This window comes from Acipenser ruthenus, chromosome 22 (assembly GCF_902713425.1).
Source record: "Acipenser ruthenus chromosome 22, fAciRut3.2 maternal haplotype, whole genome shotgun sequence".
Lineage (NCBI taxonomy): Eukaryota > Metazoa > Chordata > Actinopteri > Acipenseriformes > Acipenseridae > Acipenser > Acipenser ruthenus.
This window is the reverse complement of record NC_081210.1, coordinates 26,410,494-26,428,534: the sequence shown is the minus strand read 5'-3', so window position 1 is coordinate 26,428,534 and position 18,041 is coordinate 26,410,494. Positions and strand designations below refer to the sequence as shown.

At 36.2% G+C, this 18,041-nt stretch overlaps 1 protein-coding gene across 2 annotated transcripts in view; it reads right to left on the bottom strand.

Annotated features, from left to right (window-relative positions):
• The window catches only part of LOC117431608 (gamma-aminobutyric acid receptor subunit gamma-2), a 31,862-nt gene extending 14,404 nt beyond the window's left edge, over positions 1 to 17,458 (bottom strand). The window contains exons 1-6 of one of the 2 annotated variants that reach the window (XM_058996283.1): positions 16,833 to 17,458; positions 8,602 to 8,750; positions 7,475 to 7,542; positions 5,604 to 5,824; positions 4,893 to 4,975; positions 3,568 to 3,705 (exon numbers count right to left, since the gene is read on the bottom strand). In XM_058996283.1, coding sequence (XP_058852266.1) covers positions 3,568 to 3,705; positions 4,893 to 4,975; positions 5,604 to 5,824; positions 7,475 to 7,542; positions 8,602 to 8,750; positions 16,833 to 16,948 — 775 coding nt within the window. In that variant the 5' untranslated portion in view covers positions 16,949 to 17,458. The remainder of the gene's footprint in view (positions 1 to 3,567; positions 3,706 to 4,892; positions 4,976 to 5,603; positions 5,825 to 7,474; positions 7,543 to 8,601; positions 8,751 to 16,832) is intronic. The other variant, XM_058996282.1, reaches the window with a different exon arrangement.
• Between the last annotated feature and the right edge of the window lie 583 nt (positions 17,459 to 18,041).

Sequence of the window (18,041 nt, the reverse complement as noted above, 5' to 3'; positions counted from 1 at the left end):
ATATATTGCTGTTGTTCCTTCAACATCCATTTGGTGTTTTTTTTTTAAACTGAGGAAGTATGTACAGAGCTCCAAAAGACCCAATTGCTACATATCCTGCTGCTTTTAAGAATGTATCAATAGTTCATTTTGATCGAGTCCATTCACAATGGATTTGCTTGAAGTGAAGAACTTAGATTTCACTGTTGATATCATTGATCACTGTGCTACTGTATATACTCCTTTTACTCTTCTATACATGAGTAAGCTGAGGCACTCATATCATTTGGAATATCATCATAACAAAGTTCAACTTTGCCAAAGTCAGCTAGGGAATACTGCATATCACATTTAACCCCACAAAGCCTGCACAGGAGGTCCATCCAATTCTTGGCTACTCTTTCTGAGACTACATGCAAAGATGCCTATGTCAACTGTGCTGAATTGCAAAGTGTTTTGATGTGAATCACTGCCCAGTTGGGTTGAGCCAATCAACCTTTAGCCATTTCAACCGTTACCTAAGCGATGAATCCTTCAGAAAGGAAGGAAACTTGATAGCCATATTCTTCTGCCATGTTTGCTTGCAGCTCACATTACATGTACTGGACAACCGTCTAACTTTATAAAAAAATACTTTACAGACTAAAAAGCAAGAAAAACAATGATATGCAAAAAAAAATGCACATACACACATCTCCACTTGGCTCTTAGATGGTCCATTATTTCATACATGGTACCTCCAGATTTATCTTGTCAACTTCTCATCTGGAAAATGTGGGCTTCCATAAACTGTGAAGATAGCTGATGTGTCCTACGGCTCTCAATGCTCAAGCTAAATCATACAGAACGATGCACACAGACAACAGAAAAGTGCAAGCCATGAAACTATAAAGAATAGTCACTGTAAGAATAAAACCTGAAAACAAATTTTACATTTCATACTGTACTGCTTAACAGGGGAAGAATTATTATTATATTTTTTAATATTGTCTGACTTATCGAAACTGGCAAAGAACTCTGGGAGTGCCCGCAGGTGTCAGCAACAGAATAATTTTTTCCTTTCAACTCTCATTCCATCACTGTCATCTCCAATAACAAAATGCCCAAAGGAACAAAACAGGGGACCTGACTGCCAAAAAGTCTTATGATGTAAGTTATAATACAGCAATAACCAGCATGCTAGTGCTAGTTCCAGCTACTGAACATCACCCTCAATGTGTCTGGAAAGCAGATGGTGCACTGCATTGCAGTGCCCTCTCTTAAAGCAACCCATCCCCCCAAAGAAAATGCACTTAGGGAAAGTGAAAAGAAAGAAATCTGAAGCCTGGAGTGGATAAGAAATTCTTGGTTATAACATACCAATCTGTCTGCTTCAAGTGACACCTCGTAGTAGCTATTTTGTATTTTTTCTACAATGAAAAGGTAACTGAATACATCAGCTTTTTTTTTTTTACACAAACTGTTTAATTATCTGAAGTAGGTGGTAGTTATCACTAAAAAATAATGCTGGAATTATTTCTACATAATGAAAAAAAAAAAGTTTTTTACTAAATTGAAGTACCTTTTACCATAGAACAAATTCACAAGGGCATAGTCTCCTTTAATTGCTCTTTAATTTACCCACAACAATAACTGAATGAAAGATATTCTGGTTTGATTTGCTTGTGATTTATTGTGTTGCTCTGCATAAATCACGCAAATGGGTTATTTCAGAAATCTTTTCAGAGGTATAAACATGATCAAAAACAAGAAAAATATATGGAGACACTAAACAGAGCCTTAAAATACCACAGCCTTTAATAAATAGCAATTATCCTTTTCATAGAATTTTCAAATGTGCTGATACACCAAGACAAATTGCAGCCATGGAAATATAATAGCACATCTTTGATGTTGAAGGATGGCCTATATTGTTCTTGATAGCAGTGTGTTGCTAACCTGGTTGCTATGTTGTACACCACAGAACACATTAACGGCTGAACACTATACACTGAAGAGCTGAAGCTGGCCATAAAAATTACCTGAGTATCTTGGCATAAACAAGAGGAAGCATAACATTGATCGGTCTCTAGTTGGGTTCCAACTGAGGTTGGAAGTAAAATCATCTACTATAGAAGAGAGGCGTCTATGTCATAAAATAACACTGACACACCTGAGACTAGCAGACAACTTTCTTATTATCTGGCTTCTTTACTGTGCACATATTGTGTCTCTATGTCCTTTCTAGATCTGCCATTGAGCTATCCATCATATTAATAATATATAGAACAAGCCTGTTTTAAGCAAAAAGCGTTTTACTGATGTAGTCTTATTATATAGGTTTGGTCCTCTGCTGTTGAAACAAAAATCATGTGGATGTCTTTTACCTGAGTAAAGCAACGCCCTTGCTTGAACAAATTAAATATTGCATGAGCACACACAGCTCTCTTACCAGGCTGCAGCTTGAATAAACGGGAACCCTGCAGACATGAAACACTACCATGAATGTACAAAACACTGCTCTCCTTTCTGTAAATGTTAGTCTTATTGATCGGAAGCAGTAGCCGTTACTACTCATTTTGTTTCTCAGATCACCATCCAAAAACATGAAATGGAAGACTGACTAGAATTCGTAGCTAGCTTTTGCAATCCAATATTTTGTTTTATTCATTTCAGCTGGTTGTGAGTTACAGTACATTCACTCTCTCTCTCTCTCTCTCTCTCTCTCTCTCTCTCTCTCTCTCTCTATATATATATATATATATATATATTGTCAGTGTCAGTAGTTGAACTAGTTGCTGGTGTCCATTTGATAAAATAAACACTTCATTGGAAGTTAGAAACCAGGCAGGAAACTAATTGCAGTGGTAATCATGATCTGCTTTGTGGTTAGCACAATTCTTTCTGGCTTTTACGAGCTGCATTATTGAGATTTCACTAAAAGGATCAACCCCTCATACCAGCGGCATCTGGTCCACAGCCAAAAGATCCCTTTCTACAATCAATAAACATTTAAACAAACTGGCATAATAAACTGCATCTTTTCAAACAATCTGCACTTCCTCTGGTGGAGAGAGGTGATTTATGATAATAATGGGAATTGATTCTTATCCCATTACAACTGGAAGCTGCTCTGGGACTATTAAGCACATAGCAGCATTCACAGTTCTATCAATAGTCTGGCAACATTTTCTCCTGAAATTTAGTAAAACAACCTTTTATCACCTTATCTCCTTTCCACTACTGCTAGAAAAGAGAAAGCATCAGGGTAAGGTTGTATTAAAAGAATATTGGTTTTCAGTCAGTAAAAGGCATACCCACTTTTAAAAAACAGTGTTGGCGGTTTCAGATTTCAAATTAACATGGTGAGCTGCAGGCATCAACCCTTTCAATGGTTCTTACACTGCCCTGCACTTGAGCTCCTATGTAATTGAGATGTCTAGTCTGTAGCAGAGTCCTCTGCAGACTTTCACACTCTGATATGCTAAACACATATAGCTCTGCTGCAATCACTCAGCACAGCTCACTGAATCTTTCACAGTGTTTGTTCATTTAGGACGGAATGCAGATTGCTTTGCTGTGAATGTAACGCTTTAAGGTTCGCTTTACCTGATGTTGTCTTCACAACCTCAGTTGTATTTCTCAGGCCAACAAAGGAGAATTGGTAAAGCCTCCATGATCGAGTGTCTCCAATCTCAACAGAGCTCCTCTTCCACTGGTAGATAATCTCTTCTCTTGGATAGCCATCTAGATGTAAACAGTGAATCAGTGCATACCCTTAAAAACACACTTACCATTGAGCCACGTGCAGAACCTGTGATTTGAATGGTGATTTTCAACACTTTGTACAATAGATAATCTTGTTAAAATAGGTCTGTGATGAATAATAAAGAGTATTTTGTTGTACAGCTATGAACCTAATTTAGATATTTCAGTAAACATCATGTAATCAAATAAACCTTCAGCCATAGCGGTATACCATTAAAATACCACTTACACCCCCACCATCTTACCATTTAAAACACAATTAATACCCATTGTTTATCCTGCTTGAATGGTTATCATTTAAATGTTTTAGCAGGGCAAGGTAAGCTATAGATGTTTAACAAGAGTTAAACATATTAAACAAATATCAGCTTCTTAAAGATGCTTAGAGACAGATATCGCATCTTTTGTTTTCCAAAATCAACACTTATTTAATAAAAAAATACAAAAAAGTTGCTATAGGGTTGCATAAGGTCAGTCAGGTAAAATGTTTGAAAAAAAAAAAAAAAAATCTAATTTAGTTTAGTAATTGCCAAAAACATATATAAAAAAAATATATATAATATACAAAACATAACCATGTTGAATGATATGTGCAGTAATGTGTGGGCCTGGAATTTAAATCTTAGAGTTTGCTACAATATCTAATGCAGTTTAACCTTTAGGCATGTCATTATGCCTTTCTGATTTTTGCATTTCCTACATGCCAATTTTATAACAAGATTTACTTTCTTCTTTCCTGGTGCACTTGACCACTATATTGCAATGGGTTTATTCGAGGTGGTGTTTTTAATTAAAATATATTTATAGAAAAAAATAAATAAATAACTAATGTATACAGCATTGTAAATTGTTATACGAGGTACATAATACAACTTCAAGCATTGAGTGTTTTTTGTTTTACTCTGTTTTATAGCTACTCCCCCACAGAAATTATACAAACCCATCATGGAATATTTGCAGGAATATACCAGTTACAGTTAAGAGAAGATAAGCATTTATCAGTCTTTTCTTTATTTATAAAATAACTACAGAAAAACAGCTTCTTCTCATTATTTAATGTGACGTGTGATATTTGAAATTAAACATTATGGTGATGCTAGCGTTGTGCATCCTAATTTTCTCCCCTGATGGTATTTAATATAAAATGAACATATGCCCAGACTTACAGCTTGAGAACTCCAGAGGACAGGAATGCTCATCCATGGGGAAATTGTTCAGTTTTAACTGGCACTCAGCATCAATAGTTAACCTAAAAATACAAATAACAAAAAAAGTTATATTTCAAATATCATCCCTCTGTCCAACTGTCACTGATTTTATGCATGTATGCGTCAATGTGTAACAGGGTGGAGGCTGGGAGGAAACTGGCGACCTCGCACTTAGCAAGCAAGCATCTTAACCACAATACAAAGGAGCCGGGCTTGTCTGCATTTGTGGTTTTAGTGCTTTTAACCTCATCTCATCTCACTAACAGGGGACAAAATCTGTAAGGACAGTGCATGACACAACACTGCCCGTTACACTCGTATCCCCTTTAAACTCGACGATCGGCTGCAGCCAGTCTCTGAGATCTGGTATCACGCCACCAATGTAACAGAGTGGAGGCTGGGCGCGACCTGGTAACCCTGCACACTGCAAGCAAGCATCTTAATCTCAATGCGAAAGAGATTGAAAATAAAACGTGTCCATTTTTTTAAAATATTGTTTCGCTCCTGTTAAAAGAACAATTTTACTGCCTCCAATTGTGAAGTCAAAATGATGACATGCTTATTATACCATTGGGAGGTTCTTTGCATTGACACATTTTCTTGGTAGCTAGCTATCAGACTACACAATCCTATGCATCTTGAAATCCTGACAGTATATTTAGAGCTTACCTTAGTGTATACAGTATCCTCCCATCGTTCCAGATCCTAAGCATTCGATTGGGTGTTGTTATCCAATGAGCATCTGCCTTTTTTGAGTTCCGAAAGAAGGTGTCAGGGATCCAAATCTTGCCCACCATATTACTGTTAAGCCGGAGCACCTTCATCGTGCTATTGAATTTCAAACGTCTATCATACCAGGTTTGTGCAAAAAATATATCAATTGTATATTCCTGTCAAAATTAGGTACATAAAAAAAGTGTTACACATGAAGAATCATAATAAAGTGTTGCTTTCCCTCTTCTTAGGTCTCTGAACATTTTTCCTTTAGTTCATGTTTAACATCAATGTATTATCTGTCTTTACATATGTGCCCAGTGCCTAAAACACTCCACTAACATACAATTTGATACATTTTACAAACTCAGCTGATTTCTCAAGGAAAACACAGAAAAAGAAACAATCCACAGTTGGCACAAATGAGGTTAAGATCTGGCAAACCATCTTCAACGCAAGCTGCTGTTCATTTTTATTAAAGACTCATTTCTACGCAGCCAGTGGTATACTGATACTAGCCAGGTAAACACACACCAAGAGGGTCATTTTATACCTCCTGTTAGTGAATAGTGGGTAAAATACAGAATCCTATAAAAGTTTCATTTTAATAATTTTCTCTTGGCCAAATCAATGCAAATGTGATTCGGGTGTGGTTAATGTGTTATGTGCCCATGTATAAACTGTTTCCATGGTGTTGTCTCTTGTGCCTTATTACCTGTACGGGAAAAGAGCAAAAAAAAAAAAAACTGCTGGTAAGATAAAAAAAACTACAGTGCATTTCTTAAGATAAAACCCATTTAAATTGCACATGCCTCTACTGCATAACAATTGTGCACAGAGACTTGCTAAGGCCAGTTAGAGTAGTACAAATTCAACTTCGGTGTAAAAATGAAAAGGAACAAAACAAAGGCTCATCCTTATCAGATTGGACTGAAGATGCTTTTTTCATTGCCTCCAGACATCTCGTACATACGTCTGTATCCACAGCAATGGTTTTACAAGCTAACTGCTCTATGTATATTGCATGAAAACAAATAGTTTATATCAATAATCTGGATGGATTCTTTCACTTGTGATTCTATTTTCATGTATTTAAAAGGTCAACAGAAATGCACATACTGACTATGCTCAGGGAGTACGTTTTTGAAAACATGCCTCACAACATCAAATCCATTTGTACAAACAGACATTGTGTTTTTGGAGGTGCTTGAACTGCCTGTTACTCAGTGATGGAACCATTGGTTTCATAATAAACATTTTGTATTTCCTAAAATGGCAATTCAATGTTAAATAACGATAATGCTAATGCTACTGTTGATGTTACTGCTATGATGATCACACAGTTGCAATGTCAACAGTGTGAATTACTTTAATTAACTTAGATGGCTGAGCATCTTAATAGATACAGTATTACTTAGATTAAGATCATTAGCGGGAATGAGATTGAGGTCTCTGGACTCTAACCCACTAATGATACCCATGCATATTCTTAAGATACATATGTTATTGCTTATCCAAAGGAATGTATAATATGAACCAGTCACATATAGTAATATATTATCAAGGCTCAGCAAGGCTACTTGAAACAGGTTTATAAAGTCTGGAGAATATACTGCAGTATATATATAAAAAAAAAAAACATGTACAGTGCACATAGCCAGAGAGATTTATTTTGTATGCTCTGAAAAAACTACAAAAAAATAAATAAATAATATAGTGAGTTTTTATAATGTTGCCATCACCAAGAAAACAAGCACTACCCAAGAGCATCTCAGAAATGTAACAAAGAAGTGATAGCAAATATGTTGTGAATTTTAAACACTTACCATATTTATAGCATTCACAGGACCAATGCTATTCACATACATGTCTGTTTGAATGATAGTTGGTTTGACTGAAAAACAAACCAAAATAAGTTTTTACAGTTAAGCGACACTGGCAGACGCATTAAGAATTAGCTTTCTTAAAATGTCAAATGGAACTGATATCACGCATACTTAATGGACAATAACGGCTTAGTTTAGCAACCACAGATGCACTGCCAGCAATAACCCAATGCCTATTTGAAGATATTTCAGCAGGATTGATCCACTCAGATGTAATATCTAATCTGCAGGGATGGCCTGCCCCAGTGGTTGGGGAATTGTCTGAGAATTAGCGGAGGAGGGAGAGGGACCTGTTCTAGTCATATAATGTTTACTTTATCTCTTCTAAAACACATATTTAATGTCTGTAATGCTGGGCAGAATCTCTGTTTAATGCCCAATATGATGAACAGCACTTCCCTTGGTAAAGTGCCTCCACCACACACTATGCAGCACTTAGTTCTCCTTGGTGATCACCCAGCCAAGTACTCACCTGGCCCTACTATGCTTAGCTTCTGAGATCTGAATCTAAGGTGGCACGGCTGCAAGATATTGCTAAATCAATCAAATAAGCAGGTAGTTAATTAGGAAGTGTTTCACAAACAGACAAGGTCAGTGATGGGGTCAGTGATGGTGTAAGATTCCCCTGTCATTTTGCTGCTGCTGCTGCTCTATGTTTGACAGGAAGAAGATTGTCATTGAAAAGATGCACAGCTCTCAGCTTCTCTATGTCTGAAATGTGTGATGCAGAGCAAGACCATGAGTTCTGTCATGCCTTGCGCTGATGAATTAACATCATGCACCTAGTTGATGGTTAGTATGTTATATTCTTTTATACTTTCAATATTCTCCTGTCTTATTCTGTGTCTACAAAGAGAATGTCAGAGGGTAGGCTTCTTACTGATTCCAGTGTTAATTAGCTATTGAGCAGATGCTTTTATCCAAATTCTGGGGACAGGTTTCCCAACAAGAAACTCCATCACGCAAAAAGAGTTCTAAAAATCCCTGTTACAGTTCACTGCCTAATTTGTCAGTACAAATTCAATACACAACAACAACATGCACCTCAATAAAACAACAACACGCACCTCCTATATCTGGTCTCAGCTTGTTGTCATATCCATCCAGCAAGCTATTTAAAATGTGAGTGACATCACTCTCATAAACCTTTGGAGTCAACACCCAGGTTTTGTTTGATGAGAAATCTTCATAGTCATCATCTTCTTTTTGTAGAGAGCTAATAACAACAGAAAGACAATTTTAAAGTAGCCACAGATACCATTAAATTGCTGACCAATTAGCCCTCAGTTATATCTGATATGGATTTTCGGGGTCCTATGTGGGAGGGGAGGGGTGGATGGGGGGTTGCCACCTGGCGAGAGGGGGATGGGGAGGGGGGGGCATGGGGGGAGAATGGGAATGTTCTTCTGAAACAAAAATTTGATCACAACAAAAAGAAAGGCACTTTTTAGCATAAGAAAAAAAGACATGGTTATCTGTTGAAAACTGCCAAACCTTAAGGGAAATAAAACCAACAGAAATTTTGACAAAAATCTATTTTTTTTAGTTCAAGGGGCATTAGGGTTTGGGTTAGGCTAAACCCAGAAGTAGGCAATTCCGGTCCTGGTGTGCTGTTCCAGTAAGGGTTCAATAAGGTATAATTAAATTAGATACTTTAGGCCCATAACCCCTGTTCTAAACTACAATACCATATGATTTGCTGTGTTCTATACACTGCAATGAATGTTCAGTTTAAGTAGCTTGGCACGAGAGACAAGAGTCAAGAGATTGCCTATAAGAATGACTCAAGTGATATTTAATGAATGGTTTCAACTGTTTATTAAATTGATACGACTTGCATTATAGAAATGTGCATATACTGTGTTAGAAATACACTGTCATATGGTCATTATTTTTAATCACAAATGAAAACATCAAAGCTCGTTGTGGCTTGTGCTCTTACATTAACCTAGATACTCATGCAGCCTGTGTACTATGAATCAAGTTCACACAATATATAATTATGTGAACTTAATACATTGGAACAATACACAGTATATATAGCTATAGCCAAATGTTTTGCATCGCCTAGAATTTTAGGATTGAGACATAATTTTATATATATATATGAACATCATTTAAAACTGAATATTATTCAGCAGGTTGCATTCAACTTTATGAAGCAAAATTAGTTAATTCTATAGGTTGATGCATAACATAACTTTCACATTGGTAAGAAATATGACATTTTGCAGATCTCTCTGCTATCGATAGATAAGCTCAGTGTAAACAGAGCAGGTTATTTGTTGGTTCTGCCTTCATATGTTCACAGGAATGTGTTTACTGAATACCCCTGAGACTTTACTAATCAAATTGAAAACAATGTTTAAGCTATGAAGGCAGCACGTCCAACAGCACTTTGATCTACTAATTTATCAACATGGTGCATAAGTGCATTGAACTAACTGAATTGTCCTGCCGTTATGAAAATGTAACATTACAAACAGGATATCGTAACTACCGGTAAGGGAAATGCTGATTTAAAAGTAAATGAGTTTGATTTTATTGCTGTAATATGTGCCAAGCAGTCTTATTGCAGCCACTCCCTCAGTTGCCTAAAAGCGATCTCTCTTGTGCAGAATAATTGCCTTTGTAATTGCAGTTGCTATTTAGATAGCAGCTATTAAACAGCATTAGCACAGGGAAGGGTCCTATAAATGAAAACTGAGAGCACATCACACATGCGTAGTGCAACCAGCAGATGAGCATGAAAAGAATAACATTAATATATTAAAAAAAAGTCTACCAAAGGTCCAATAATAGTCTTTCATTGGTTCACACACACAAATATATTTGGTGTTTAGTGCTGACTAAATATGGTACCAACCAACTATGCTGGGCATGTACTAAGCAGAGTTGGTAGACTGGTATAAACATAACATATCTGCCTAGCCATTAAGCACTGTTTCAGGTGGCTTGAGTGAACTTTTGAAGGTTGCATTAGTCATAATGGATCATGCATGATCCCAACAATCTTGCAAAAATGGTTCACAGTCCTTCTGATCCCAGAAAATACAGCCTCAACTGTGAATACTGGAAACACTTGCAAAATGAATAAGAATGCATTTTAAATGGGACAGGGAGCCAATGGAAAACTATAGACAGATGCAGCACATCTTAAGCACTGCAAGTACAAATAGTATGAGGAACAGAATGCAGCACATATACAGCAGCAAAGAAAAACACTGCACAACGCTGATGAATCAGGAGCATAATAATCTAAATTCCATTATTGCTACAGTATGTTCCTCGTTGCTCATGCTGTTGAATAAACTGTTCGCAGCAATCCAGGAACTGCAGCTAAATATTAATCTGTTTATTCATTGATTTTAAAACTGGAAATTAAACAACAGGGGGAAACATTGCAGGCAGTCAAAGAAATATGTTAGTTGTTTTAGTTTTTTTTACTAGGACGCTGATTAGGAGTGACAAGGTGGCTTTTGGTATTTACATAGTGTTGAATTTGGGCAGGCTGTTTATATCTAAAGTTAAGTTAGCAATGAACATCTAGGATCTCTCTACACCTTACTGATTAAACAGATGACAAAACAGCCAAGCCAAATGCTTCATTTGTAGAGGCAATTACCAGCCACACACAACCTACTACTGTATGTAAGTCTATAGAAATACAAACCAAGCACTACTTGTGATTACATTCTCTTTGGTTAAAAAACCACGGCTCATCGTCACATGCTTTTTAGAACCACAAAAATGGACAATTGATTGATAAGGTGCAGTAGGGGAAATCAAAAGGTTGTAATAAAAATGGATTTATATTTTTTCTTGTACATTTACTGTGGTGTACCTATACATCATTTACATTCACATGACAAGATCAGCTGATCATTGTCTACATTGATAACAGCTGCTGGATACTTCGTGCAACCTCATTTTGTCTAACACTGTCAACATGTTTTCATCGAATTAGAAAAATAATCCAACAAGTGTCGCTGGCTCAGAGCTGTGAAATTGCACACGCCAATGGCATGTTAACCTCTTGTACATACGAAATAATGACCACAGTGCGAGTTCGCAGTTAAAAAGCTGATCTGTGGCAAATGACCTCAGGGTTCAGAAACAAACTGATTTGTGTTACACAGGCCACATGTGTGTTCTACCTTAAAGTAAATTTTCTTTAGCCATGCCTTTTAAGTACATTTCTGTAATGTTTTTTAGGTGGCACATTTATAATATTTTAAATGATATGGTCTTTGTTCAGTTTCTAGGATTGCAGTGGTCTTTGCCAACAGACATGAAATGTAAATATGAGATGATAACAGCTGACTTCACAACCACTGGGAATGCATTTCGCCAGCAAGGATATTTGATGTTGTTCTGCATTTGTGCAAGACCTTAAGGATGTTTTTTTTTCTTATCTACTCAGCACTTTCTGCAGTTTACTTGCCTCTTGCTAACACCATAGAAAATGCCTACAAACCCATGTGGAATACAACCCACAAACTTGACTGGAATAGTGGTAGCCGTTATAAGACTACTGCATATAGCTCATTATTACTAGACAATTCATGTGTAATCTAGAAGCTATTCAGATGATATTTCTATCTGATGTCTACAAAGAAAAAAAGCAAGAATTAGGTTCAATTATATCATGTAACACAATTTTTGTTCCTGGGTAGTAAGTGTTATTTCCTAATTGCTTATGCCTCAAAAGTATAGAAAATGGCTATTATTCCCCACAAACTTTGCTTTTGTGACCAGGACAGTGATATTTTGAAATGTACCTATTTCCAATGAGAAAACGGGCGAATTTGTGTCTTTTCGTTGACATAAAGTCAGAAAAAAACAGCATATGAATCCAAATTAACATGTATTTATACTAAAGTAATACAAAAATGACTACAAAAGATTTAGAAGTGAGTAGTCTTTTTGGTTGGGGTAGTATGGGTTTCTCGCCTCAGCTCCACCTCTAAAATTGTCATCTGGATCTACAACGTCTTCCTCGCTCTCTGACTTGGTGCTCTCTTCTAAAGACGGCTGCTCTCTCTCCGGAGGAGTGGGTACGGGGAGCTCATGGCAGTGTGGCACCGGGGTGATGGATGAAGGAAGGTCCGGATACGTGATAGCAGGTGCATTCTTGCCAGTCCGACGTTTGGAAGGGTCCACCATGCAGAAGTAGCAGTTGCTTGAGTGGTCAGTGGGTTCCCGCCAAATTCTTGGGATAGCGAACTTCATGGCTCTCTTTTCCCCTCTGTACCATCCTACAAAAATACATTTATTTCACCCATGACTAATGTTTAAGAGATTCTCGCAACATTTTTCATATATGATATATTTTTTCAATAACATTAAAAATTGTAAAACATTTTAAAATTAAAAACTTTTACAATTTTAAAAATTTTAACAAATTTTATAACATAAAATTCCGAGCAACAATTGTCCATCTTACCTTCCAGAGTTTTTTTGCATTGCTCGCAGGTGAAATGAGGTGCCCAGGGTTTGTCTTGATCCCCGACAGGCATGTCGAAATATGCCTTGTAGGCCTCACACATCTTAGCAGATGCTTCCACGGAGTACTTTTTCGCTCTTGTCTTGATAAATTGGCCGCAGACATAGCAAAATGCGTCTGCCGGATGCTTGCAGCCTCTTGATGCCATCTCAGAAAAATGCAGATATGTATCCACTTAGGCAGCTGGAACTAAACTGAACTGGTGGGCTTAAGGCCCCTGTATTTATACTACTTTTTATATTACTGGAAAGTTCTAGAAAGTTCTAGAAGTTACTCCAAGTTTACTCAGCACTGAATCTATCTGGAATGTTCTAGAAAATAGGTAAATTTCAAAATATCACTGTCCTGGTCACAAAAGCAAAGTTTGTGGTGAATAATAGCCATTTTCCATACTTTTGAGGCATAAGCAATTAGGAAATAACACTTACTACCCAGGAACAATAAAAAAAAAAAATTGTTACACGGTGTGATTACAAGTCCATGTTTTAAAATCAATGTTCAAACATGTTAAAAATCTTTCAAGAGGATGCTGTCTTGATAAAGGCTGGTGAGTGTGACCGATTTCAGTTTAAAACATCTAGGTTTGATTTTAGAGGGGATTTTACAAAAGAACTCAATAGGAGCATACCACGTGTTTTGGCTTTTGACAGGCAGGCTCGTTGCTCCTGGACTGTTTGTTATGGTTGTGAAAGGCTACTTGGCTGATTGTAAGTACAGATGACAGTGAAGGAGGAGGATGACATGCTCCTTTAATTAAGCCATACATAACAATTATGAAAAAATCTGTTGTAGGATGCAGAGGCATGTTGTCTTCAGAATTTTTGTTGTAGTAGCAGAATACAAATGACGAGTCAGCCTTTAAGCTAATGGCTGGCAGGTGCCATATTACTACATACTCTTCTGTTGTATAACCTGGGTCTACAGGTCAGCCACAGCTTTCATTTGTGTTGTACATAAATTGAATTGTACTAAGCGTACCAACAAAAAAAGGGTCATGAACCAGTCTTGTTCGTGTATTAGATTATGCTGAATAAAATATTCCTTTTTGCATCTATTTGAATAATGGAGAGGGGTCTTTTGTTTCACTCTAAAAGAACAGTGTTTGGTTATGGACTATACTCACACCACACAATTGCCATTTATTAAATACAAAGTTTGTCTCTCCTGGATATGGTGACTGTGGTTTAAGGATTTCTTCTACTGGTTTAAACAGTACAGATATTACACAGTAATTTGTAACACTATTAAAAACAGCCCACTATCTGCCGGAATCCTAAGTTAAATAATTGAAATAGGTTATATAACTGCCTGTCTTAGAAACTAAATATACTTAACATTTTTCGATAAGAGAAACAATAATAATGTGCAGACGGATTGCTACTGTATGCCTTGTTAACCTGGCATAACAAACATGTATCTATACGTGGCAGTCAAGTGGCCTGGCATGCAGCTCAGTAATCATACACATAATGTAGTAAAACACCATTTTGATCACTAATCATATGTTTTTATACATTTCCTTGTATGTAAGGATGTTTGTTTCTGTGATGCCATTTGTTAAATAAACTGTGAACGACTTTATTTTAAAATATGTACATGCCTTCAAATACACACAATCGCAGTGAATGTTGATTCTTGCTCAAACTGAGTTAGATGACATCTCTTTTACAAGAGATACCCTTTCGTATTTTAAGTAAAAGTAGTCACTTTTATTGTCAAAATGTGTGTGTCAGTTATTTTATTGATGTAAATGCTGTCTATATTCTATGGTCATTTGTTGATGGTGCATTCTGGGCTTGGTATGTTGAATATTTTTCAAGTTATGTACATTTTAATCAAAATCCTTTGTGCTACTTGATGGATTTGGAAAACTCATTCTCAATCATGAATGAGCTAAAATGGCCTCTTCTTACAGATACAATAAAAACTGAAGAGGCTGAACATTTGTCGCTGTAAGACATGTGCAAAAGTCTGTTTTAGGGTTTAATTGGCTGGTGACCAACAAAAATCAAACCAAGGGCCACGTTTTAAATATATGAGTTGTCCATCACCAGTTAAGAGTAACCAAAATGTATCACAACTGAAATTGTACATCAGTATCATTGTAAATATCATTGTAAAGTGGAGGGAAACAATAAGGGTGATTAGTCACAGGCTCTCTGTGTTTCAGGTTACATAATACAGTACCGAAGCATATATTTTCAAAGATGAAATCCAGTAAACGAAGGCTTTTGTTATCCAGGCAAAAATAAAATAAAAATCCAACCTGCTTTAGTGAACATTAACAGCCTCCAATCACAGTTGGTAAAACAATATCACTTATGTAATGTTTTTAATGTGTATGAACATCAAAGATGGACTAGTAGCACTCGGTGTTGTTTCTAAAGTAATAAAATGACACAAAGAAAGCAAGACATACATGTTGATCAAAAGGGTTACAAAAACAACATTTCATTTTAGAATGCTGTTAAAACTGATTTGGGGGGTATTTTGCTTAAGGAATAAGAAATATGATTACATCTTCACTCATTGTGTGTTGGTTGGGCCAAACCATTCTTGAATAATGCATGTTCTAACTAAATAAAACCATATCAATCAATATTATTAGAAATTTTAAAGATAAAATATGATCTGTGAATGAAAATATTATTTGGTTTGTAGCTAGTGTTAGTATGTTAACATTTCTATGATGCTATTTTTTGTATGTGTGGCCATGTTTCAGTATGGCAGCATTTTCAACTATGTTAGCCTGTATAAAAGGGGAAAAAAATCTGATCCATCGTCATCTATTTTTACCATTAAGGCACCACCAGACTTATGTACGGAAAACCTTGAGATAATATTATTTTGTGCATGTTTAAAAGGAAACACAATGTTGTGTGCAATTATGTCATGCCCTCAGAAAAAGTTTGAATATATTAATGTTATATCTACATTTTTATATGAAAAGAATATGATAATGTCACTTCTGTGGAAAATATATGTTGTTCTTAAGTTCCTATTGTTAAGGTAAAAAATGCCCAGGTCCAATTAAAAAAAAAACCCTGAGATACATTTTACAAGGTCACATACTTCATTATATACCTACATCAATAGATCAATAACATATCAATGATACAGTAAATACTGGTATTCTGTTTGATAGACGAATAGATACATATACCAATTCTAGCTATACTAGATTCGCTAGGCTCACTGCAGTGGCATTCCATTTAAGTTTACCAGGAAGTGCAAACTCATCAATACATCTGGAAACAGAACCCTTGTTCTACATATTTAGAGTAAAGTGTATGTTTATTATTATTATTATTATTATTATTATTATTATTATTATTATTATTATTATTATTATTATTATACTCAAATTCGTCGTTGGCCTAACAATAAAACACACATAAACTCATAAACACACCTGACAGACAATTTAATAAAGGTTTGCTTTCCTGTCTATGAAAAGCATACGGTTAAATAGCGAGACACACAAAAACAACAAAGCCTGAGTAGATAAAGTGGTGCATATCTATCCATGACTAATGTAATGGTTTTCTGAAAGCGTTTTTATTACAGCCCGTTTATTAATCGCAAATATATTAAAGGTTGGACGGTCGGTTTTTGTCAACGGTAATTTAATAAATGGTGTTACAATATTTAGCAACATATAGCTGTTTATCGGTAAGAAATAACAAAACAACAATTCAGAGAAGACTTAAAAAATATAGGAAGCAAATGGTGGGCGAATGAATGAATGCACACCATGGCATGAAATAACAGATGAATACGTTTTCTGCTTACCTCGTTGGAAGATTAGCAATTAGAAAGGACCACAGAATCATTCTTAAAGAATAAACAGGCTTCGCCAGCGCAGTCGAGCATTTGGATGTTAAATTTGGAGGAGCCATGATCACCATCTTCTTTTCCCCCTTTCTTTATTGCAGACGGATGTGTCCCTGTATTTACTGTGTACCTTCACTGTGATACATTACACACATAGCACGTCGTATTCGTATTCTGTGTTCGATATGAGATCTGCAGCTATGCAGCAGTCAGAACTCATCAAATCAAAGCAAGCTTCCCAGATCTTAAGAAATCATCACACAAATTACATAAACGCAGCCGCCCAGGAAAACCTTAAAATCCAGCAGCTAGCAAATATCTCGGAGCTTCGGTCTGAATGCAGATTATCTCTAAGGTCAAAGAGGAACTGATGCACGTTACTGCAGCACAGATCAACACATGCGTGGTTTCACTGCACGGAGCGAGACAAAAAAATGCAATGAAATAAAATAAATAAACCTTAGTTCTATTCTATTTGTAATACCTGATCGTAGCTCCATTGCATTTATAGTTAAATTGGACAAAATATACAGCGACGTTTCTGATATCCTTACGCACCAAGCCGTGCAAAGTGTTTGGTTGTGCGATGTTCATTCAGACAGTATGTGTATCACAAAATGCTGATTTGTCGACGGAAAAGCGTGACAATTACAGCACAGACAAAGTTCTCTGTGATGTAAAGTAGTATTGGATTTCAGGATTATAGCATGGTAGAGTTTGCTTGAAAATACCAAACCACTGTGTTTTACAAAGCATCATTAGTCACTGCTACAATTATATAGATATGTATATCAAAGTTATCATTGTAACAGTATTCATTATATTTATTATGTTCATGTTGGTTAGAAAAATAATGATATTGGCTTCATAAGCTCCAACTGGCCCTACATGTAATACCCAGTGGAATGGCTGTCAAGGTGTGTTTTAATATCACGAGGGCACTGTATATATTCCTTAATTCATATTCATTATACATATACATCCAGGAATTGCTGTCAATTTAATTAAGCTAAACCAAATCTACAACAGTGAATGTATACTATACATATGCCATTTCTGAGGTGGAAAACACTTTCAATACAATAATACATCATTTTACTACTTTGCACAGCGATATGTTCATTGCTTGCAGAATCATTGGTGTTGATAGGATGTGCATCCCATGCC